This window comes from Castor canadensis, chromosome 4 (assembly GCF_047511655.1).
Source record: "Castor canadensis chromosome 4, mCasCan1.hap1v2, whole genome shotgun sequence".
Lineage (NCBI taxonomy): Eukaryota > Metazoa > Chordata > Mammalia > Rodentia > Castoridae > Castor > Castor canadensis.
The window spans coordinates 90,899,395-90,925,529 of NC_133389.1; the positions used below are offsets into that span (position 1 = coordinate 90,899,395).

Genomic DNA, 26,135 nt, shown 5'->3' on the forward strand with positions numbered 1-26,135 from the left:
CTTTACAGTTATAAACTAATCTAAAATAATTAGGTCACCAATGGCAACTTCACTCAAGGTATTGAAAACACACAACAAAATGTTTGTTATCTGTCTATTCTTGCAATTGTTACATTCCTGACGATCCTACATAGAATGCAATATATTTACTTAGCTGTATAAAAAGGGAAATGCCAACAATACCATATGACTCCTTTCCTACCTCTCTTTAACCCAAACTCATTCTCTACAAGTGTCTGTGCAAGTAAGTATCTATCAATATCACCACACCAAGTACTTATATAAATATGTTTATGGTTAAGTAAGATACAGTTCAATGCATTCACCAAAAAAATAACACATATCACAGAACCATTAAAATTTGTGAGGTATTTCCAATATGTCATTAAGGGGAACAGGCACAAAACCACATCTATTTGTCACAATTAATTTTGTAAAAAAATAAAATAAAATTTCCTGAGTGAATAGGAAAAATTGAAGAAGGGTAAATACCAATAAATGACCTGCATCATTTATTTTTTACCACAACTGACGTAATACTTACTTGCATAATAAAAAATAAGTTTTAGAAAAGTGTGCTCCTTGGGGTAAGCTTTCCCTCAATAGCCATGACCAAGCCTCCAGTGGATAGGTCACAGTCTCTTCCTGGGAAAAATTGGGATGATTATTCTGCATGAATGGAGTCAGAACTTAATTTTGTGCTAACATCCTCTTCCATGTGCAAGTAATGTGAAGAATCTAAATTTGTTTTTAACTGACAATCATATTGTCAAGACTCTAGGTTGTAAGTGACAGAAATCCACCCTGAAGAGGATTCGTTGGTTTAGCTGAATCCAGGTACTCAAACAATGTCCTCACTCCCATTCCCTCTTCCCTGTCTTTTAGTCCTGTTTGTCTCTGCAGTCACTACTCCAGTAGGCCCATCTCACTGGTCACTACAACCTGGTGTCTGGGTGACCCCAGCGCAAAGACAACTGTTTGGGATGCACAGCTCTAATGATGGTCTCATTGCAGTCTCATTGGCCTGATTTAGTTCCCTAGGTCTAAAACTTATGGTTTATATGGAACTATATATGGTTTATATGCTCATAAGGAGCTAACCCTTCTGACCAATGTTTCAGTAGTCAGCTGGCCAGGTCCCTATAGCCAGAGTGAGGCTTGTCCCAGTCAAACTTCTGTACTCTTTCTCCTTGGCGGGGGGGTCCATCCTTTACCCCAGGTCAGTTCACTATAGAAAAGGTATAAATGAGTAATGAGTTTATACCTTACTGTCAGGCATGAAACCAGAGATTCTCACTGATCTCTGAAAGTAGAGAATCTCCATTGTTTTTATTTTGTTTCATTCAATTACTAATTTTTTTAAATTTTACAAGGCCACAAAGAGCCTGCTGCAGCAACCACCACTGTATTATCCCAAAATAAGGAGACTGATGGCCTCTGTGATCCTCAGTTGTCACCATGCCTAGAGGGAGAGTTGAGTTGGAAGGAGGGGGGAATTACTAATGCATGCCACACCTAGTGTCTGTGCTGAGTTAGAATGAAAAAACACAATGAGGAGAATGCATAAAATACCATAAACTTATTTAGACAGAGTAAATATTCAGCGGATTTATTTGGTCCTTGCTTCCCACATCATTAAGGCAATTTCAATCACTGTGCCCCACGAGAACCTCATCCAAAACTCACAAGAGAGTAGAATTTTCTCTCGTAATTTTTACCAGTGGCATGTGGGATTTCATAAGCAGAGGAGCATCAGTGATGCAGTGGAGTTTGACTTCCCGGGACACAGTCCTCTCACACTGTTGCATACCCATTGCCTGCCGGGCTTCTGGGTCTGACCTGGTTTAAAGAAAGGGCTTTGCTGCAGACAGGCTCTCCAGAAGGACGGGATACCACACCCTCCTCCTCTTCTTTCATTAGGAGGGAGAGTGGGATTGGTGACCACAGGTTGGACAACCGTTCATTCAGAAAACCGCAGACAATGAATTTGGTTCTTTCCTCTCGAAACACTTATCTTTCTTTGCTTGGCAAAGCATACTGGAAAGATGGCAAAGCCATTCCAGCAAACAGAACTGGAAAGATGAAAGTTTCCAAATATTCTTGGGTGAACCCTTGCAGACTTGCCCACACAGGTGATTGCCTAATGGCTCAGAGACCTGCCCCAGCAAGACAGCTACTCAAGGGAAATGATGGGTACTGGTGTCCAGGTAGTGACCGATGAGTTCAAGCAGCCACTTGGTTCCTTTTTGGGCACTGTGGCTGGAGGCCTGCTGTAGCCAAGTACTTATATATTTAAAAATAGACACATTTTTCCAAAATTACCTTCCTTTACTTCTCCACTATATTACATTTAGGATACAATACTATTGTTACAGAAAGTATGTATAGCCAGAAGTTCATTTTAAGATAGTAAAATAGGTATAATAAAGTATTTGTTGTAAAAAAAAAAAAACGTAGCTGAAAACTGCACTAAACATAGACACAGTTTTATAACAGCAATATGTCTATTATTTTTCCTGTTAACAGACTCATCTACCTCCTAAGTTTTGGCTGTTACAAACAAAAGTGATACAATAGTCCTGCATATTTCCTCAACCACATACAAGTTTAATGCTTTGTAAATATCATCTCTCAACTAGTTGCCTGTCTTGTATTGCTTTATATGGTATTTTCTAATGCACAAATTTTTGAGTATGCTTATAGTTCCATCATTGTTTGTGTTTCCAGTATCTTAAATTTAAAAAAAATTTCTCTACATTTAGGTCACATGGGTAATCTTATATTTTCATCTACAAGTTTTAAATTCTTGCTGTTCAGGTTTAGTTTCTTAATTCTCATGGAATCCATGTCTGTACATGTGGGAGGTAGATTTATTTTCTTTTTTCTATATAGACAGTCAATTATCTCACTATCATTATTTTCCTCCTTGATGGATGATGGCTACACACATATTCAATCTCCATGTATGAGTGGTGCTATTTCTGGATTCCTTATTCAACTTCCTTGGTCTATTTGTCCCTAAAAATATCACCATCTCAACTGCTCTACTTTTAGAAATTCTGACAAAGACATGTACCTTGTTCTGCAAAATTGTCTTGTCAATTCTTAGCCCTTTGTTCTGGAGTTCACCAACTTTACTGAAAGAAAAAAAAAAGCTACTGGAATGAATTCTCAGTGAAATTACACTCATTCAGGTTAATTTTAAGAGAAATTATGTCTTTATTAATACTGTCTTCCTGATCATAAACCTGGAATTTCTTTCTTTATTTGAATTTATCAAGTATTTCAATAGCATCCTATTATTTTCTCCATGATGGAACTATTCTTAGGTTTATAACTTTTGGTTTGTTTCCTTAAGAAATGGTGTCATTGTGAAAAATTTAAAATTCTACTGGGCTGCTATCAGATGAGAACATGTTTAATTTTTTTGTATATTAAACTTCTGTCCATTCACAGCAACTGTGTTGAAATTTCTTAATTCTTCTAGTAGTGTCTGCAGAATTCCTTAGCATTTCTATGTATAGCAGACTCGAATGTGTATGAGTAATGGTAGTTCCTTTCTTCGCTCTTCACTCTGTATGCTTTTATTTCTTCTTCTTGCCTCACTGCACTGGTGTGGGCACAAGTATAATGTTGAAGAGAATTGAAATAGCAGCCATACTTTTCTTCATTCTAGATTTTAAGAGACCACTTTGAACACTTACCACTTATAATTGCTGGTGATTTATGTTAGATATCCTTTATCAGGTTAATACAGTTCCCTTGATAGTTTATTAAAAGTTTTTATCTTGTCCAAATTCTATCAAGTGCTTTTTTTCACAACTATTAAGATATGCTATGATTCTTTCTCTTAATTTAGGAACATGGTGAATTACATAATAAACATTCGAATTATACCATCCTGCATTCCTAAAATAAACACATTATGGTGAAGATGTTTATTTGTTGTTCTGTTACATAAACACAGAGAGATTTAGTTAGCTAATATTCTAAGACTTTTGTATCTATATCCATTAGTAATCCACACCAATTTATAAATTCTCTATTATCTTGGGTTTTGGTATCCAGTTAGTACTAGTCTCCAAATGATATAGGAAATGTTCCTTCTTTTTCTGCAAAACAGACTGCATGGGCCTGGGATTATCTGGTCCTAGAATATTCACAAAACCATGTTGATCCAGACCAGAGTTTCTAGGCCATGACACAAATGACTTTGGGGGTCAGATAATTCCTTGTGTGAGGTTGTCCTGTGCTTTATAAGGTGTTTACCAGCACTCCCAGGACCTACCCACAAGAAACGAGTGGCATCTCCACTCCAACTCTAGTTATGGCAATCAAAATGTCACCTAACATTGTCAGGTGTCCCTGGGACTGGAGGGACATGCAAAATCATTCCTAGTTGAGAACCACTGGCCTAGATTAAATCCACTCAGATCAGTTTTTTTTCCCTTAAGCTACGCATGGCAGGTTATTATTCTATGAACCCATGTATTTAATCTAAGCTTTCAAATTTAGAGACATAAAATTATAAAAGAACATTTCACTTCCTAAATTTTCTGTATTACTTATTACACTCCTCATTTCAATTCTAATTACCTTTTATTCACTCGTTTTCTGTTTAAATGAATCATAAGCCTGTTTTATTAGTCTTAAACAACTTTTGGAATCACTAATTTTATCATTTCATTCTCTTTCATTTATCGGTATTCTAAATGTACTGTTTGTTTTCTTTAGTCTATCTTACATATATATTTTTCTTATTTCTTAACTTCTTGCTTTGCACAGTCTTGTTCAATTTTCAATTTTCTTATTTCAAGCTCTAAATAACTTTTAATATTTAATATGGCTTTCATCCTTGAGCTACTCAGACATGTTACTTAGCCTCCAAATAAATCATAATATATAGAACATTTTAGCTATTTTTATTTCATATTATTATTGCACTGTGGCTAGGGAACACTGTACAATATATTCTTCGAACTTTTTTGAGACTTTATTTTTGTTTTTGGCAGTACTGGGATTTTGAATTTACCACCTCATGCTTGCTAGGCAGGAGCTCTACCACTTGAATCACCCCCAGTCCTTGTTTCTTTATTTTTCAGATAGGGCCTAATGTTTTGCCCAAGCTGGCCTGGACTTTAACCCTGCCATCTATGCCTCCTGCATAGCTGGAACGAAATCCTACACCACCATCCCCAGCTTATTTGGTTAATGAGACCAAATAACCTTTAACCTTTTGTCCTGGCTGGCCTCAAACCTTGATCCTCCCATTTCTGGGTAAGTGGGATTAAAGGCATATACCACCATGCCCAACCCAAGGCAACTTTTATAAATGTTCCATGGTGTTTAAACATATTTGTAGACACATGGTTCTATATGGGCCCATTGAGTTATTGTTCTTTAAACCAATAAGTATAGGCACTAGTGGAAAAAAAATCAATTTGATAGATTGTGACTAGCAGTTTTTTTATGAGAGGATAAAAGTTATCAAATTGCACCTTTTTTCACATTTAATAACTCTAAAATTGAGTAGTACATATGACGAACAGTATGATAGTTTGATGGAACATCTTCATTCCATAGTAGCACAAAAATTCTTATTTTATATTATAATCAAGTGTCTTGGATATAATGACTAGTATATCTACATAGAAGTTATATATTCTATGAATTTATTACTATAGATAGCAATCAAAAATGTTGGCAGACACTGAATTACATAAGTCAAATCTTCAATGTCTTCACTCTTTTATCTCTTCCTCTGTCATCTGTCAACAAGGGGTATATTAAAGCCTACCATTAGGATTCTGACATGTCATATCTACCTATAATTCCATCAATTTTTGGTGGGTGCTTTAAGGCTTTGTCATTTAATATATAAATTTGTGTTTTATATTCTGTGCAAAAGAACCTTTTATTTATATAGTAATACCCATTATGCCTAAAAATGCTTTTTGTGTTTAAGCCTATTTTCCCTTTCTTTTGCTAATATTTGTCAGATATATCCTTTTCTTCCCCTATATTTAAGCCATCCTATGATCTTGTTTTAAATTTATATCCTGATAATAGTTTACAGCACAATTTTTAAAATTCAATCTATGTCTGACATTGTTTATTTTGGGTTTTATTTTTGTGGTACTGGAGATCAAACCAAGAGCCTTGTACATGCTAAGTAAGCACTCTACCGAGTATACCCCAGCTCTTCTCTGATTTTTGCCTGATGAATTTAATCCACTTATACTTTTTGTAATTGCTGAAAAGTTTGAATTTGTTTCTATACCTTATTTTCAGTTTATATGTTTTTTTCTGTCATTTTTTTCACTCTGTTGTCAACTGAATGAACTAAGTGTTCTAATTCTTTTTTTCCCCCCTCCAATGGTTTCAAAGGTATACACTTGATTACTTCTATCAATTACAAAACTCTCTCAGACACCTCTGAGAACATTGACTATTCTCTATTTACTCTCTTTTTTGCTTCTGGAATTCCTCTTGTTCACACTGGAACTTACCCTGTTTTCCATGTCTCTGAATAAATATGTTGTGTGTCTGGGTAAGTTCCCCAGATCTATATTTTGGGTGACTTGCTATTTCTCATGGATTTCTGCTTCTTTTAGTAAAATGTTCATTACAAACTGTTCTCTTTGACACTTCCAGGGAAATATGGCAGGATGGTTCCTCACATTAACTTTTGCTTCTTCTAACCACCCCCTCAACCTAGGAGCAGAGGGATTTTTTTAAGAAGACAAACCCATTAGGAAAAGAAAATAAAAGAGGCAACCAAAACAATTTTTAGAAGCTAGAAAACATATGGGCAAGTGGTAATAGATTTAACAGACTCCAGAAAGCAAATTTCTAGCAAAATAGCATGAAAGCAAAAAGGCAACCCAACAACCCCAAAATCAGGAATTGGTAAGACGATGAAATCAAGAGAAGGTAGGCAATTGGGAGGGTAGTTCAATGCATGTTTAAAAAGCAGTTCTTGAACTGAAGGTATGGCTCAAGTGATAGATTGTCTGCCTAGTAAGTGCAAGACCCTGAGTTCAAATCCCAGTACTACCACACACACACACACACACACACACACACACATACAAGACAGAAATTAAGAAAAAGCAATTCTCCAGATTCTCTCCCCAACTCTGCACAAAGGGCAATGCTCACTCATCCCAACACTCCTGGCAGATGCTTGGGGTTTATTATCTGTAGAGAGTGCCTCAGTCTCTTGTTTGAGGAAAGCTAGTCTCATCAAAAGCAGGGTGCCATGATTTGGATCTGAAACAGGCCCCAAACCCCAACTTGAAGGCTTTATTCCCAGCTGGGGGTACTACTGGGAGGCAGGAGAAGCTTTAAGAGGTGGAGCCTCATGGAAGGAAGTTTGGTCATTGGAAGTGTGCCCTTGGGGGAGCTATTGGGATCCTGGCTTCTCATTCTCTCTCTCTTTCTCTCTCTCTTTATCTGCTTCCCAGATACCATGAAATGAATAGTTCTGTTCTACCCTGTGTTTCCTGCAATGATGCTCTGCAATGGACCCAACCAACCATGATCTGAAACCATAAGCCAAAAAAATCTTTTCCCCATTTAAGATGTTTATCTGAGGTGTTTTGTTACAGTGACAGAAAACTGACTAACACATGGGAGAACCAAACTGCAAGTGGATGAGCAAGTGAAGAACTTCACAAAGAGAATGTTGAAATCTCAACATTCATCCCCCACTCATCCCAAAATTCAGCCAGCCAAGGGTTCACCCTCTATGCAGAGTATCAGAATACCATTCTCCGGACAACCTGAGCAGCCGAGAAGAAGGACCCGGAAGAACCAAACAAAGCAGACCAACCATATCACTCTGTGGTGAATGCCACCCGCGTGCTCAGAGTTCCAGTCAGCCTTCTAATTACCCATTCTTAACACAAGCAGGTAACCAGGTCACCACAGAGTGCCTCCCCTCACAGGAATGAGTAGGTCTTGGAGGAAGATAAACAATAAACAGAAAAGTTTGTTTGCTTGCTTGCTTTAATTATCTCAAGTATTTTCAGAAACATCCATTTAAAAGATCTGTAAATCAGGAGTTGGATTAATTTTTAAGGCACACATGCAATTAAACAACACTTGATAGTGGAAATGAAAAGCTCAATAGAAAGGTAGAAATAACAAAGTTGAGGAAATTTCCTAGGAAATAAAGCAGAAAGATAAAGAGATAGAAAGTAGGGGTGTGCACAGATGAAAAAGAACCCCACCATGGCAAGTCCCGTGCCAAAGATTAGCATTCAGAAAGCTTCAGACTTAAATAGCAACACTAGAAACTACAGCAATATGGAACAAAAGCTTCAGCGCGTTTAAGGAACATTATTTCCTACTGAGAATTTTCTATATACAGTCATCAACCAAATGTCAGGATATATTAAAGACAGTCATTACATGGATTAAAAATTACACCTCTCCTGTGCCCCTTCCTTGGGAGGTAGAAGATATGTTCCCCTCTAAAGGGAGCAAACCAGAGAAGACAAAAATCTAATACCCAGGAAAAAGGGGGCCTAATACAAAAGAGAAATAAAGGGGATCCCAAAAAACGGTGATGAAGAGAGATGCTGGGGTGCAGCTGTGTACCAGTAGAAAGGGTAACCAGGCCAGGTACTAGTGGCTCACACCTGTAATCCTACTCAGGAGGAAGAGATCAGGAGGATCGCGGTTCAAAGCCAGACCCAAGCAAATAGTTTGCGAGACACTATCTTGAAAAAAAAAAAAAACCTTCACAAAAAAGGGCTGGTGGAGCGGCTCAAGGTGTAGGCCCTGAGTTCAAACCCCAGTACCACAAAAAAAAAAAAAAAAAAGGGCAACCAGAACAGATTAGAGGTGATCACATAGCTCCAAAAGAAAATTCTTCAAGAAGAAGCTGATAGCATTATCTGTGCATCTGGAAGTATCACAGAGAAGTTAAATTGCTAAATTAAGAGTTTAACAAGAAATAAATTCATAGAAAAGTAAACATATGAACAGATATAAATCTAGAGAAAATAAAAAATTCTGAAGTAATCATGCTTCACCATACAGCCCAGTGGGCAGGATTTATATAGCCATAATAATGAAAACAGTAATTATTATTCAAGGATGGAACTTCAGGAAATCAGCATGCTTGTTGGGGCCAGGAGGATAAAGACTAAATTACCTTCCTCCATTTTCAGAAGTCAACAAATAATGCCTAAACTTGAAAAGGGAATTAGCACTAGTAGCCTGTTGTTTAAGAGTAAATAAGGAAGAAGCTACAGAGGTAGTTTCTGGTAAGGGGACAATGGGACAACAGGAGGAGAATGAGGACGGTTGTTATTTTTGAACTTTTTTTTTTATAACCACATGCATGTTGGATCTTCAATAAAAATATATTTGATAATTTTCTATTTGATCTTTTCAGCATTTGATTCCTTCTGGCTATTTATAGTAAACATACTTATTTTGTAGATTTTGTCAGATCTTACCTGGAGCTTAGTTCTAATCACACTGCTTGTATGACTCTCAGTTATGGGGCCCTTTTCTCAGGAGCCTTCTTTTGTTTTGTTTTTTTATTATTCATATGTGCATACAAGGCTTGGGTCATTACTCCCCCTGCCCCCACCCCCTCCCTTACCACCCACTCTGCCCCCTCCCTCTCCTCCCCACCCCCTCGCTACCTGGCAGAAACTATTTTGCCCTTATCTCTAATTTTGTTGAAGAGAGAGTATAAGCAATAACAGGAAGGAACAAGGGATTTGCTGGTTGAGATAAGGATAGCTATACAGGGAGTTGACTCACATTAATTTCCTGTGCGTGCGTGTTACCTTCTAGGTTAATTCTTTTTGATCTAACCTTTTCTCTAGTTCCTGGTCCCCTTCTCCTATTGGCCTCAGTTGCTTTTAAGGTATCTACTTTAGTTTCTCTGCGTTGAGGGCAACAAATGCTAGCTAATTTTTTAGGTGTCTTACCTATCCTCATATCTCTCTTGTGTGCACTTGCTTTTATCTTGTGATCAAAGTTCAATCCCCTTGTTGTGTTTGCCCTTGCTCTAATGTCCGCATATGAGGGAGAACAGGATTTTTGGTCTTTTGGGCCAGGCTAACCTCACTCAGAATGATGTTCTCCAATTTCAGGAGCCTTCTAATGCTGGATTGCAGGCTTATCTTTGATGAGTTGCATCCCTGGGACACCTGTACAGCCCTGGTCAAGGTTCTGCACTTTCTTCTTTCAGGTGGTCCAGGAGTATTTACAACCTATGGCCACATCCATGTTAACATCCCAGCATTAATTGAGACAATGCTGAGGGTTCCCTGGCAAAGTGGGGTATAGAAACATAGAGTGGATGCCATGGTGTGTCTCAGAGATCCTTCTTCAAGGCCCAAGCATTCATTCCCCCAAGCCAGGAATAAGGGCTATGACAGCTGCACCCCTCTGCTGGAACCTCCCTCCACAGAAGGAAGTGCCTCAGGGCCTGTCCTAGGACAGCCCACACCAGTGGCCAGTCTGGCTTCAACTGAACAACTCTGAAGGGCCATCGCAGCTCCCAGGTCTCTGCAGGATGAGCCTCCACTGCAACAGCACGGCAATTCAATTGCTTCCTCTGCCCTCCCACTTCCCAACTCCTTTCCAAGTCAGCATGTTCAGAGCCTCTCCCAGCCCACCGCCTCTGCCCCCAAACCTGCAGTGAATCTGAGTCTCAGCATCTATTTCCCAGGGAACCAAGCTAGGAGAATTCCAAATGCAAATTTATATAAGGTTGGCCTCACCAATACTGGTTCTAGTGGAAAGCCCCACCCTGACCCTCACCCATCCTCACTCCACCTAGAGCTATGTTGAACAGATGAGCTTCCTCGTTGCCTTCCTGACAAGTGGGGTGTTTCTTTCATTGGAGATAGCATTCTCTTAAGGCATTTACTTCATTCTGGGATCTTAGTTCCTTCCACCAGCCTGGTGCTGGTCAAGGTCATTATTATGTGCTAAACTGTGTCTCCCCCAAAACTCCTATGTCGAAGCTCTAAACCTCAGTACTTCAACAGTGACTGTATTGGAAAATATGGTCTTTAAGTTAAAATGAAGCTATAGGGTAAAGCCCAATCCAATAAGACTGCTGTCCTCAAAGGAAGAAGAAATTAGGGCATGGACACACACAGAGGGAAGACCATGAGAAGACACAGGGAAAAGACATTCATTTATGAGCTGACGAAAGAGGCCTCAGAAGAAACCAACCTTGCCATCACCTTACTCTCACTTCCAGCCTCCAAAACTGTGAGAAAATAAATTCTGTTGTTTGAGGCACCCAGTCTGTGCTACTTTGTTGTGGCAGCTGGGCATACTAATACAGCCATGTGGACATCAAAACCCAGTCCCTCTTACTGAGACCAGCAATCTCCTTCCCACCAACCCACGGGCAGCCTTAGCCTTCTGCACTGATAGCTCCAATTTACATCTTATTCTTTCAAGGATAGGAAGGAGGCAGGTCGCTGCTGGGGGCTGTAGACTCTGTAACAGGTCAAGGACAGTCTTTCCTGAGCACACTGTTTGTCTAATAAGGGAAAGGGATTTCCTGGTCTACCCCAATGCCCTGTCACCACCTTCCCACTTAGATTTGAGCTCTTCAAGGGGACAGATTGTTCTGCTTCTTGATGTTCTGCATGCTACCCTAGTACAGCAGTCCTTCACCAACAGGCACTCGCTAAGGGCTGGATGGACACACTCACCAGCTAGAAAGGAGGAATGGCTGGCAGGCTCGGATGATGGAACGTGAAGAACAGCTTCCTCCATGAGAAGCAAGCCTCTCCCTTCCAAGTCTGTGTTCCTACATCTCAGAACACAGCACAGGATCCAGTGAGGTCACCCCTTATCCAGAAGCTACACCAGAAAGTCACCTTTAAAAAGGCAGTTCCTAGACAACCAAATCATAGTCCGGAGCATAAGTACATCAGAAAACCTCTACAAATACGACTGGAAAGAGACTGAGAGGCAAGAGGAAAAGCCTTCACAAATCTGTCAAGAGGCTCCTTCCCAAGCAAGGAAGACCACTGACCAGCCTGGCCTGATAAGGAATCCAGCTGGGCTTGTCACTTGCTCCTCTGTGTCCCTGCAGACACCATGTGACAAGGACACCCTCAGCCAATGCATCCCGGTCACACTTTGAATTAAACACAGTGTTCAGAATGCACGAGAAAGAAGGCAGAAAAGGCAAGCAGCTGCAGACACCCCTCCTCCCCTCCTGCTGGAAACAGCCGCTCTTTGTGAGTATACAGGCCAGGGAAGATGTGTTCTCCCAATGGCAGCAAGAGGCAAGTCCCTGTGAATGGAAGCCTGGATCCTTCAGCCCAAGAGGAGGCAGAGAGAGAGGGGAGCATGGAGGAGCATGTTGGGGGAAGCGGGAGGGATGTGCTCCTGCAATCAGCTATTTACAGAGGCCCAAGCTTCAACTTTCCTCCTTGCTTCCATTCACCTGAGAAAGACAGTATTCCTTCGTCTGGGATCACTACCTACAGATACACACGCTCAGCCTGCTGTGTCCACAGTGGCCTCCAAAGAGAGATGTTAAAACTGACTCCAGTCAACAAACATCTGCAGGAACCAGAAACAGAGACTGGAGAAGGCAGAGACCTCAGCACCGAAGAGTGTAAATTAGTGCACAGAGCAATATCACACTGATTCAAGTATTGTGTGTCAAGTGTCTGATCAATGGTGTCCATGATGCTATGGAGGAAAAGGACATTTAAGTCAGCCTGTTGGAAGTGGTAGAGCGCCTGTGTGACAAGTGGTAGGTCCTAAGTTCAAACCCCAGTACCTCAAAAAAAAAAAAAAAAAAGGTACTTTAAATCAGCCTGTTGGGCCATGGAAAGCTTCCTGGAAGAAGTAGTCTTTTATTTTGATTCTGTGGGATAAGTAAAATTTGGCTAGAAGGTAGGTGTGATAGTATACATGTGTAATTCCACCATGAGAAAGCTGGAAGCAGGAGGATCATGACTTTCAGGACACTATATGAAAAAACAAAATGGCTAGAAAAAGAAGGGTGGATGTCAGGAGCCAAAGGTATCTAAGACCAAAGGAAGAGCAGAGGGGCAGAGTAGGAGGGCAAGGACACAGCATTTGGGAAACCACAAGGAGTATCTGTGGGCTGGAGCAGCCATAATTTGGGGGATGGGGGAAGATGAGCCCAAACAGGAAAGAAGGGGACAGGATCATGAGGAGCCTCATGGGAAACAAAGGGCCAGACTGAAGTACTACTTTATTGTCAGTGAGCTAGAATCACATGGACTGGCTGGCACCAAACCTTTGATGACATGACCACAGGTTATAAGGATTGTCAGGACAAGGTTTCCAAAGCACATTTTTGCCTGGTCCTCGCTCCTGACTTCCACCTCTCAGAAACAGCCTCTCTAGTTATCATTCACAGAACACACTTGCGGGAGCAAGTTATCCCATGGAACACTCCCGGAAGTGGCTGGCAACTTCCTGCCCACATCCCCCGCCCACATCCCCCACCCTCTGCCTCATCGCTGGGGCCGGTGGCAGCAGGCAGACCTTCTTGGTGAGGCTATTCCTGAAGATTCTCCATGTTGATTCCACTTCATGCAAAATGGCGAAGACAGCTTGGGAAAAAGAAAAACAGCTAGATAGAGAAATGCACCATGTACCTCTGGTCTCGTGAATTTTTATCATATGAATATATGTATTTTTCAATAAAAATAAATGTAAATGTAAGACCAGAAAACAACACAAAGAAAGATCATTGTACAAACAGAATGTATCTTGCATGCTTAAGTCTTTGATTCACAGAAGTATTTCAGGGGTCAAAGTCCTTGAGGACACAGGTACAAGAAACCAAGGCTTCGTAAGTACCTCATTGCCAAATAGAGAAGAAGGCAAAAAGGAAAAAGCTGAAAAGAATAAAACAAGCAGCACAATGGATGAAACTACTCCAGGCTTGAGGCCACATAATTGATGAAAGCTCTTTGAAGAAGAATCTACTCTGTGAGATGCTGAGCTATACCAAGAGATAAGGCTCCAGTCCTGACCAGAAGTTCAGGATATCCAAGAAAAGGGGACAAGTTCAGGTCAGATTGGACCTTTAAGGCCACTATACTACTTAGATGTTATTCTCAGGACCCAGAAAGCCCCTGGGGTGGGGTCTTGGACCTTTTCTTTTGTTTTTTGTTTTTTTGAGACAGGTCTCACTATGTAATCCAGGCTGGCCTTGAATTCACTATGTAGCCCCGGCTGGGATTACAGGAATACACCACCATGCCTAGCTACCTTTTCTATCTAACAATATGTCTGCCAGGTGAGATAACACCTTAGAAAGTTCCCAGATATTTTTTTTTGAAATAGACAAGCATGTAACTTCATTTTATCTATCTCTCAACCCTTGGCTCAAGGTTTAGAAATAAAAAAAAGGTAAGTTTATGTTATTCTACCGTGTTTAAAGGTCAAGAGCTTACACTAAAATAAGTTATTTTAAAATCCACACATATAAAAAGAAAATCACTCTTTCAGAGATTTTTTTTTTAAGTCTTAAATCTGCTGATGCACTAAATTTTTGAGGGAGTTCTTTTCTAAGGCAATCTTGAAGTACTTTTCCTTTTCTTTATCTTTTTTTTTTAATAGAGCTCTGTATCTTAAAAAAGATTTTCCCCTGAGAATGTTTCAAATATATCTTTATTTCCCACAGAACAAGCATTGAGTACTTAAAAATTAGCTTGTAGTCAAACCTCAAAAACAGAGTTAGAATACATTGTCCTCAATCAGTCTAACAAAGACATCAACGATGTCAAAACCCTCAGTTTTGAAACCAAACTTCTATCTTCTTTCTAGCCTCATTATTAAAACAGACCTTTTTCACATTTGTTCACAACAGGATTGGCATTTTCCATGCTGCCTGCCAATCATAAACAGAGTCAGTTTAAAAACCAAACTAGGGCTCTCTCTGAAATATTCCAAGATGCATTACCATCTGGTTTTATATCAGCATTTGAACAGGTTAGATCACCATATTAACAAGTATTATCAAAACTAGTTCCTATACTAATTCAGTGCACTTTCAAGTGGCAAACTTGGAAAGTCCATCTAATTTTTCTAACTATACTAGACATGTGAATGTCAATCATAGCTACACACATGAACTGTCGCAAATAATTTAATAATACTGAATTGAGTTAGCTTTAGCATTGGATCTTTTAGAAACTACTAACATGAGGAAACATGGCCTATCAGAAGCATCTACAAATAAATAGAAAATGGCACTTGCACAGTCCCACGGTAGATGCAGCTCACAGACATGGCCCTAAGTGAGAAAATATCCAGAAGGATGGCTCCATAGTTTCCAAAAATTATAACTCTTTATAAAATAAATGAAATCTAAGCCTAATCTCTAAATGAACCTTCAGGTAAAGTTTATCATTTTCTAATATTTTCCTACCACCTAATTTTTAAAAAAGTTTAAAAAAATTAAGTACATTTACTTAGCAATCTTAAGTACTGATTACATGCAAGGGTGGATGATGCATTTGCCCCTGATGTTTTACCATCCAACAGCAGCAAGAAAACATGACCATAAATACAGTTCATTTCTCCTTACCATGATTAACAGTCCCTGACAATACACACACATGCGCGCACACACACACACACACACACACACACACACACACACACACACAGCACACAGTCCGGTGACTTCTCTGACACACCATAGCATCTCCTATTGTAATTCTGTAAAAGCAATGCTCTTAAAAACACTAATTGTTTCACCCCATTTCATTGGATGGGACAGGGATTTACCAAGCCAGAGTTTTTCACTTAATTCATCTGTCAACCACCTCCTTGGAGAATAAGACTTTTTTGAGGGGGCGGGGGAGGTTCCTTGATTTTTATTAGCATAAGTTAATTGTGCAAAGGGGCTTCATTGTGATAAATGTATATAATCCATGTGTATGATGTACTTTGATCAAATTCATCCCATTTGTGACACTTCTTACATAGTATTTATTGCCATTTCTGAAATGTACAATTTTCCTTTATTTAAATATAACTTAAAAATGAGCTTACATTGCTTAATCCCCATTTATTTTCTTTCCATTGAAAACTATGGAAATTATTCCATAAATGACACTTTGGAAAGGATTTTAAGTATTTCATGTTATAAATACATTTAGGAAACTAAAGAGTAAAACTAACAACCCTAACAACACAATTGGAGACCGGCACAACAGTGTAAAATATGACACACAGGGCTGGGGGGAATGGCTTCAGTAATAAGAGTATCTACCCAGTAAGAACAGGCCCTGAATTCAAACCACAGCACTGAAAAAAAAAAATATATGAAACACACATAGTGAAGTTGTTCTACACTTAAAATGGTGAAAAATATTTACCTTTTTTGGCTTAACTGAACTAAAGCAAGTCGAAAGCAACTTGAAAAAGAACTGAATGAACTATAGAAAATAATAAGGTCATGAGACTATATGCCAATGTCTACATTTTTTTTAAATGTCCACATTTTATAGGCAAGAAGCTAGAGGACTTAAATATTTTCTGTCATAAAGGGTGAACTCATTCTCAAAAGAAAAGAAATCCTTTGTACTAAGCAACATTCTAGCTCAGCATGCATTATACAAGTCTTTTCCTATTAAAGAAAATGGAAAATTCTTAAGATAGCAAAACTGATCAGATATACAAAATTTCCAAATTTTCCTCAAAGTTTCCTTATTATGAAGTTTAAGAACATCAAATGTAGCATCATTCTCCCAACGGAAAGGCTCACTCATGACTTCTTCACACTCAGGTCCTCATCCAAACACCCACATCGTAACAGCTTTATTGGGCACCTACACATGTCTGAGTAACTATTATTCCATCTATAAATCACCTCCCTTCATTCAGCCCTCTTTCTTTACATATGTAAATTACTGTGTCTGATCCAGAATCCCCTACCAGCCACCACAACCAAATTACCCTCAAGGGACATCAATCTGCTTGTTATTCTTGTTTCAGCATTTAAAAAGGGGTGAGAAGGGGAGAGCTATTTTCAGGAATCAGAATTCCCCTTGATTAGATTTCTGGCTCCCTGGTAAATGCTTACTCCCTGAAAGGCATTACCCTCTGCTTCTAAATGTTTAGCTTTCTCAGAGCCAAAATATGGTACAGTGTTTCCAATAGGAATTGCTTCAAGTAATATCGGCTCAGTTTTGAAGGGAGCATTTGGCCAAATTCTAATATTCCCTCTTGGGATCCAATTCCAACTTCCGGCAGCAGATCCAACCTGGCAGAGAAGAATTTCAAACAACACATACAGCCATGTTTGCTAATGGGCATAGTCCTTTTTCCTCCTACTCTGAGATGCCTTGTATGATACTCATCATTTATAACACAGATCTTTCTGTTAGATAATAAATTCATCACAAAATGAACAAAAAACATTTTCTCCAGCATTGAAAAAAAAAAAAGCACTATGTTTCTACCAAGGTTGAGCTCTAGCTGTTACAGCTTACTCTTATGAATTATTGCACGATCAATAAGAAAAATATAACATGCACATTGCCATAGGCTGCAAATGTTGGCTGAGAAAACATCAGCCAGAAGGCTACCTAATCCCCAAACAAGATTACCTCTAGGCAGGAACAGTTCTGTTTTCATACTTTCTCTTGATTGTAATTGACGATTTTATTTCTGTGGCCACTGGAAACTTGAGAGAAGGCCCTCCCATGTTAGTAAAATGTACAACCTTAGGCAAGATGCGTTAGGAGGGGTGGGGCTCACTGCATATTGCAGTCGTCTTGTTGCATTAGGCTCAAAAGATGAATCTGAAGGATAGATATTTGTCACATGTCAGCCCAAGCTGAAGGCATCCACCAAGAGAATATTTTCACTATTCACCTGGCAGGCACAATCTACTTCCACAAACCTGCATATTGGGGAGAGCCGTGACTCTCAATTCTTAGTATTGCTCTTCATCTCTTTTTTAAAACCTCTTCCCTCTGCAGAAAAGAGAAGCCATTTTACTAATTTATAAGTACCCTGACTATCCAGCCATCTAAAAAAAATTTGCTCATCAATAATAGTCAACTAAAAGCAAAAGCACATCCCACAGGGGTTAGAGAATAAGACAGGCAACACCAGCACATATCGATCAGCAAGATTCTTGATACTCACTGAAGGCAGCCACTGCGAGGGCCAGAGTGACAATAATGGAGAACCAGGATACCCACAATGCCTTCTTTCTGTAGTTCTGGGCTTCGTGAGGTTTCAGCCGGGTGCTGCTTTCTAGTAAGCCTGACCAAAAAAAAACAAGGAGAAAAGGAAGTTAGACATTTCCTTTTTAAGAAACCCACAGCCAGAGCAACAATTTCTTATCCAAAGATTGCAAACTGACAGCCCGTGGGCCAAGATGTGTTTTGTTTGGCCTACACTATGTTTTCACAATTAGGAGACTTCACAGGAAAATCAAGCTTTCTGGCATCCCTTGAAAAATCACAGGCTCTGGCAACAAAGGGCACGGGTTTCTGCAGGGTGAGAGCAGTTGTCCTCTTTAGAGGGACCCCAACGACCTCACCACCCCCTGACATCTCACAGCAGGCCTTCCCCTTGTCCCTACACTAAGTCACTTGGTTCAGGTAGATGCTGATCCCACAAGGCCCTTCAGTTAGGAAAATGGCATAGCATTTACTCAGAAATTTGGGCTGTGGGCACTGATTTGCTTTGATCCACTAGCACAGTACCAACTGTAGGACTGGGTTCTACCCAAAGCAGGGGATCATGGACTATAAATGCCCTTACTGTGCCCCCTGACAACAGAAGGAAATGTACCATTTAACCCAACCAACAATAGGCCCAAATTATATATCATGTTTTCTTCCCTCCTCCCTTTGTATCAAGCACACATCAAAAAAAAAAAAATCTCAGAGTATTAAAATGGAGTAAACCTGCTAATGCCAGAGGTCGCTTCCTCCGTTAGGCATGTGTAACACAGGTTTTCTTTTTGTCTCCTGTGCTTTGCTCACGGAGAACCCTTGACAACAACAGAAATTCGTGACAATTCCCAGGCAATGCACAAGCTTCAACTGCCTGGGGTCAAAGACTACTGCATCTTCAGTAAGATCTTGATTTAAATTTCTTTCTTCTCCTTTGAAAAAAAAATCATAAATGGCATTTCTTAGTTGCACAGAGAATTAAATTTTCAGCCGTGTATTCTACATAAGCAGAAGCTTATTACACCAGCTCTGGCTGCACAAACCACAATATTCCTTTCCCACACCACTAGAAATGAGGAAGGAATTGGTAGTCAAAGGTTTAGGCATCTGTTTGTAAAATGTCACAGTGTGAGTGTATCACACCTCTGCATCACCTTATTTGTCTTACTGGCCCCCACACTAAGCATGTAGTTGATACAGGGGCAGGCAGAAAGGGCACCCATAATAAGGGACACAGCTAACACTCCTGCAACAAAAGACAGGTTAACAGGAGAAAAAGCATAACGGATTTATTTAAAGTTTTAGGTGACATGAGCACCTTCAGAAATGAAGGCCCAAAGACTCAGGGAAAACTCTGTTTTTATGCTTATAGATTCAATGAAAAATGGCCAGCCCTGTCCAAATGTGATGGGACAAAGGGTATGAGCAAATGGTAAGAAGTCAAGGAGAGAAACTCAGCAAGTCCTGTCTGTTCAGATTCTTCTTGGGCTCTCTTTTTGGCTTCCCTTCTGGAATGGGTTCTTGTGCTTGATCTATCTCTTCCACAGGAAGGTGGGGGAAGTTTGAGTTATATTTCTAGGGTTTATGGCTGTCTTTGAGGGAAAAAGGGTTCTAGTTTCTATGACCCACCTTGAGGAAGAAGAATTCATGTTTCTATGGCCTGCCTTGTGAGAGAAGGGGGAGCAAGAAGAAGAAGGGCAGGGGTTGGTCAGAAGAGATTTTGCTTCTTACCCTTTCAGTGTACTCCAGTTCAGAGTACACAGCATGCCAAAGTGCCATACTTTGGGATATCAGTTTCTGAGCCCCTATACACTGCCAAAAAAACTATATCCCATTCAAAAATTCTAACAAAGACCCTGCTGAAACCTCTTGGTTCCATTTATTACCCAGACCCAAGCATCCCTGATCTGGCCCTGAACAAAACAAATGGAATTGTCGGTTGTTGCTTGATAAGCCCAATTCACAGTCCAAGGGTTTCCAAATGATTGAACCCTTAGGCTTCTGTGGCATTAAAAGGCAGATGAGAGTGCAAACATGAAGAATCAGCTCTGTCTCCATCCTTTCACTGTACAAGTTCCCCCAAATCTTGCTTCATGAATGCTCCTCGATGGAAGAAAGACAAACCTTTTCTCTTGTCAAATCCACCCTAGGTACAGGTGATTTCAAATGAAAATACAGCATGTCCCTTTGTCTGCTTCTGCCTTAGCTACTGAGAAGCACCCAGTTCTAATTTTCAACTACAGTCACCTAGAATGAACAGATCCTGCACACCCCTAATTATTTATTTTCCTTTTCCCAAATAATATAAAAATCTTCCTTTCATCCTGGTCAATTGATTTTCAGAAATAAAGCCATAACCTTTAAGCTATAGTTTAAACAAGTAGTTCATTTGCTAGAAATTTCAACAGCAATAATTTCCAGGGACATAGTCCATCCACATGTTTCATCCACCAGTGGACCAGCATGTCCGGCAGGAGGGTCAGATGACAGTCACATGGGCTGAACCACCTGCTAAGGTGGCACTTGGGTCCTCTCAGCAGTAGGACTGGAGATTCTTCTCCAGTCCTTCTCGGTGCCTTCCCCATGAGATTTCAAAAAAAAAAAATTAAATTAAGTCATTGCAATGGGAGCACTATCTAAAAAAAGGAAGAACTTCCCCACGTCTATACAATCTTTGCTTATTTCCTGTTGATTTTTCCTTCTTAAAAAATGTAGCCAATACTAAGAACGGAAAACTTTCCACTCAAAGGGAAGAACCATAAATTAATGGTTCACACACAAGTGCCTCTATACCCATGTTCGATGCATACATGTTCACAAGCCACAAATATTTGATGAGAAAACCTAACGTTTCTGGCAAGCTGTACTTAGAGACAGAAGCAAGGCAGCCTGGAGAGGCAGAACAGCCCAGCAGAAAGTAAGACTGGCTTCAGATCTGTGTCAGGACTCGATTCTTCCTATCCACATTTGAATTTCTAACCTTACTCAATTAAATATATTTGCAATCTGAGCCTGGCCCGGATATCAAGCATAGGGTCATGCTAACGAAGGGCTGATTCTTTATTGGGGTTGGAGAAGCCAACCAGATGCAAATACATGTAGGGAGGTTTAAACCTTCAGTCATTTTCATATCCATATGAATAAATTTTCATTGCTTTCTCCTAAGAGTTTGTCAAGCTTTAATTCTATGCAGGAAGGGGAATTTTTATTAGACGGGGAGCTGCTGGGAGATGCTAAATAGCAAAACTCTCTAAGGCTAAGCCACACCTTAAAGTTTGGGAACTGAATGATGAGGAAATACTTATTGGGAAAAAAGTGGGAATTACAGGGGAAAGGTGGCAATGTCTAAGATAAACTTGGCCTGCTTTTTGTGTTTTTAGTTCCCATAGATCTTTAGCCACAGAACTCTGGGTCCCTGAACAACAGGCTGAACCAAATGTCACTGTATTGACTAAACCAGTCCATATCATGTCTAAGGGAAAAATGTCTCCCAAATCCCAAAAGACTAGATTATAAAGCAACACTTAGATTGGAGTTTGAAGCTGTATGCAACAGGGTTCCAGTGGGTCAGAAGGAAGTTAGCACAAAAGAGAAGGCCAGATGCAGGTGGACCTCAAGAGCATCCATCCCCCACATGCAGTCTATAGGTTTTTGGGTAGAAGGCAGGCAGCCCAGAATAGAGAGAGGCACAGCAGGCAACTGCAGGGGTTTCCTCTTCTCAGTACCTCTCACCATTAGGAAATAGTTGCAGCACCACTGGAGCCATTCCCAAGGAATAACAAAAATCATTATTAGAAAGATGTAGCCTCATAAGAAAAAAATAACGCAAAATATTACAATAAGCCTCTAAGGTAACCTTCTGATTTATTTAACCAAAATCACTCACTTATCATTAATTCTTCGCCATTAGGAATGGGTCAAACAAAAGAATGTCACTCTGACTTTTAGCTAGCTCACAATGGCACACAGCACTGGGTTCTTCAGGGGACAGGATTCATTCTAACAGAGAAGCTGTGTGTGATATGCAATGCTTTCACACAGTGACAGTGTATGAACAGTAAATGCTTTTAGGCGACAATATAATGGAAAATGAATTCAGTTGACCACTGGCAAATAACCTGAAGAATGAATTCAGCAGGGCTTTCTACACTTAAGCATGAGCTATAAAATAATGCTAAATATGAACTCAGTCAGCACTTTGTTCCCTCCTATCATTTTGTGGGGTGGAGAGAAACAGGCCGGCTCTTACAAATGACCTGCAATGCTACAAAATCCAGCTCAACCCGGGTTTCTTTCTTCAATATAAACATCCTAAATTCTACAATATTAATTACAGGGCAGAGGTAATCAACACACCCTATAATAAAAGTGACAGGTTTTGATGGGTGCCCGTGATGTCACCAATCTTGGATTCCCAAAGGCTACTTGGTTATGTGAGAACAGGGGGAGAAACTACACCATAGGTGCAGAACTCGTTGCAACTGGAGCATCTCCAGTTCCCGCTGCCGCTTCTCCGGGAATCGCTGTCTCCATGTCATTCTTTTTACATATGCTACAGTTTCGAATTTCTAAGGAGAACTAGATCGTGCATCCCAACACGAAATCCGGAATAAAAATGTACAGGAGATACTAAGAATAGGGCAGAAACCTGCTAAGACTAAAATATATAAACCCTCCACAGCCAACAAAATAAAGCTTCCAAGCAAAGGGTGTGGGGGTGCACAAAACCGGCTTCTGGAGAAGGGCCAGTCTACAAGGTTTCCGATAGCATAACTATCGATTCTTTCCGAAGGATCCCATTTGGAAAAAGCAAGAAACAGGAAAGGTGTAGAAACGGCCAAGAACAGGGTTCCCTCCCTCCGCAAGGAATCCAAGCTGAAATGGAACAAGGCAGGGTGGAGGAGGAGAGAAACTCGGGAATGTCAGGGGAATCCTCCCGCTCCAAGCGGGCTAATCAAAGGGGCATCAGCTATCAGCAGGAGAGGGTTTGGCCTCCAGGAGACGATTGAACAAGGCCAAGTGTCCTGGGAGGGATCCTCAAGGGCTGGAGACCCGCTGTCAGGGAAGTACCAGGTTCAATGGCATCCATCTAGATGAGGTTAGTGACCCAAACCCAACCGTCCCAGCCCTTTGCCCCACCATCACACAGCGGGGCAGTGCCCACTGCGACCCGGGCTCCGGGTGAGGGTCGGGGTCGGGATCTGGCCCGCTCGAGTCCTGAGGCAACTCTGGGCTTGGGCTCGCTCCCCACGTTGCGCCCTTCTCCGAGGCTGGCAGCCCAGTGGCCACCGAGAAACATCTGAAGGCTAAACCCCCAGAGAAGTTTTCCTGGGTGGCCGACAGTGACAGAAAGGGGTCTCGCGAAGGGAGACGCGTGGAACTGGGTCTCTCCGCGCTGGGCAGGGCCCGCAGTCGGTCCCCCGAGAGCGCTCGGCTCCAAAAGCAAAAACCCGGCTTCCCCAAACTTTTCCGGTGGGCGCTGGAGGGACTGGGGCTGACCAAGAGGAGGTTGCGGACCAGGCTGGGTCGCCCTAGAGGGGGCCGCAGGAAAAGCCGCTGGCGAGGCCCTGCGGACCGCAGGAGGTGGGGCTGCCGCCCCCGGTTCCCCGCGCCTTCCCGGGGATGTCCCGGCTCCGCGCCCCACACGCTGGGAGGCGCCGAGCCCCGCAGCCGCGGGTGCAATCCGCGAATAAGGAGAGGCGGGCCCAGAGCAGCAGCTCCTCGTGCCGCGGAGCCGGCGTGGGGAAGGGGCCGGGGCGGTGCCCGCTCACCTCGGTCCTCCAGCCCGTCGCTGAACTGGCCGCTCTCGCTGATCCGCGGCTGCCGCTCCTCCTCGGGCTGCGGCGGCTCGCGCGCCAGCGAACTCAGCCCGGGCGGGCTGGGGGCGGCGGCCAAGGGCGCGTGGCCCCGGGGCGGCGGCGGGACTGCGGGGCCCGGGGGGTTGCGACGCTCGCTGCCTGCTGCCGGCTGCATGGCGCGGGGCTCCAGATCCCGGCGGTGGCGACGAGCGCTGCGGGGACTCGAGTCACAAGTGCCAGGCGCCGCGGCTCGGGCGGGGGAGGGACGGATGCACAGACCGCGTGGAGAAAGAGAGGGCAGGCGCCGCGGAGTGGAGGTGCACGGGGGCGGGGGTGGGAGGCCGGTCCGAGAGCGGCGTGACCGGCGCGGCCGGTGGCGGAGGCTGGGGCCGCGCTGTCGCCGCCGATCTCCGCCCCTGGGGGCAGGTGCGGGCGGCAGGGACCCGCCCCGAGGCGTCGGAGCCGGTGCACGAAGGTCGGTGCACCAAGGCCGGTGAAGAAGGAGGGACCGGGACGGGTCAGACGCGAGGAAGCCCGGGGACTATTGGAGCTTGGGGACCTGTAGGCGGCTCAGACAGGGCTTGGTGAGGGCGTGACGGGGGGACGCGCCCCACCCGCGCCGCCGATTGGTGCCCAAAAGAGACTCCTCGGACCGAATTCCTCTGCCGTCAGCTGAGCCAGTGGCCTCGCGTGGGCAGGCAGAGCCCCTCATCTGGCATTTTCCTTCCGGAGCCCCACCGGCCCCGCCTAGGCCTCTACCCTCACGGTCCCTCCTGTGGCTCACCTGTCCCCCATCCCCATGCCAAGTCTGTTGGTAGGTGCCTTTTAAGAGCCTTAACTCAGCTCCCAGTTTCTTTGGAGCACCAACTTAGCCCAGGGATGGAGTATCAGTTGGACAGCGGGCGTTCTAGAAGATGCTTGGACTCCACGGCTTCCCCGCTGAGCTTCTCCCTAGGCCTTTCCCATACAGTTCACTTCCCCTCTTAACATTCAAGATCGGTTCTCCAGGACTCCAATCGAATCCAACCCCAGAAGTCTTCCCCTGCCTGCCCCAGCGCTATGCTGGTTTCCCACCTCTGACAGCTCGGATCTGGTAACCCTGGAGCGGTCTCCCCAGCGGTGCCGCAACCTGGTCCACCGCCCTGCTGGCGCGGGCACTCGCTCGTGCAGCCCGGAGAGGCACGGAGGAGAACCAGCACTTAGCAGAGTGAGCTTGCGTTTAATGGCATCAATATCCAAGATCTAGAGTCTAGATTTCATCTTTAGTTTATATCAGTGTCTAAATTTAATCCGAGTACTCTAAAATGCCAATTCCTTATTTAAAGGAATCCACCCTGTTTTCTGAATAATAACCAGTTTCCTTCTGTTTCCGCATTGCTTGTGATCAAAATCAGGGTAGGATTTAAATCCTTGTGCGGTGGTGTAGTTGAAACATCGCCAGACAGGAGAAAAGGGTCTTGTTTTATTTTGTTTTTACTGTTGTTACTAGGTTTAGGGTTAGATTTGAGTTGATTTTGGCTCCCTTTATCATTTTGAACACTAATTTCTTCATCTACAAACTGGGAATATTGAACTATGTCATTTCAAAGGTCCTTTCTTGCTGCAAAAGAAAAATAAAAACACTATGAAAATTTCTACTCCTGGTTTTGTCCTCCAAAGTAGACAGTCCTTCAGATGTATTTCCAAAGCCCTCTGTCCCTCCACCCCCTGAATTTTATTTCTCCTGGTTCTCTCGTTGGATCCTCCTGTCAGTGGCTCTCAAAGCATCACCTTGGTACTAGCAGACTGCTAGGGATTCTGATACAATCATCAATGTGATCACTGTAGTTGAAATCTTGACATTAACATGAGTGTTTTGTGAGCCTACTCGTCCTCCCCATTCTAAAGCATTTAGTTTCTTCCTTCCTTCCTTTCTTTTAATTGCAATGGGGTTTGAACTCAGGGCCTGTGCTCACTAGCCAGGCACTCTACCACTTGAACCACACCTCCAGCCCGTTGTTTTCTTCTTTTATATGGTGCTGGGAATCAAAGCCAGAGCCTCGCACATACTAAGCATATGCTTTACCACCGAGCTTCATCCTCAACCGTCATCTATTTGTTTTCTTAATTTTTTAAATACATATTCCTCCCTTGCGCCCTGAAACTCTGA

At 42.3% G+C, this 26,135-nt stretch overlaps 1 protein-coding gene across 1 annotated transcript in view; it reads right to left on the bottom strand.

Annotated features, from left to right (window-relative positions):
• Tmem163 (transmembrane protein 163) overlaps nt 1-24,977 on the bottom strand; it is a 221,037-nt gene extending 196,060 nt beyond the window's left edge. The window contains exons 1-2 of the mRNA XM_074070617.1: nt 23,960-24,977; nt 18,151-18,270 (exon numbers count right to left, since the gene is read on the bottom strand). Coding sequence (XP_073926718.1) covers nt 18,151-18,270; nt 23,960-24,161 — 322 coding nt within the window. The 5' untranslated portion in view covers nt 24,162-24,977. The remainder of the gene's footprint in view (nt 1-18,150; nt 18,271-23,959) is intronic.
• Between the last annotated feature and the right edge of the window lie 1,158 nt (nt 24,978-26,135).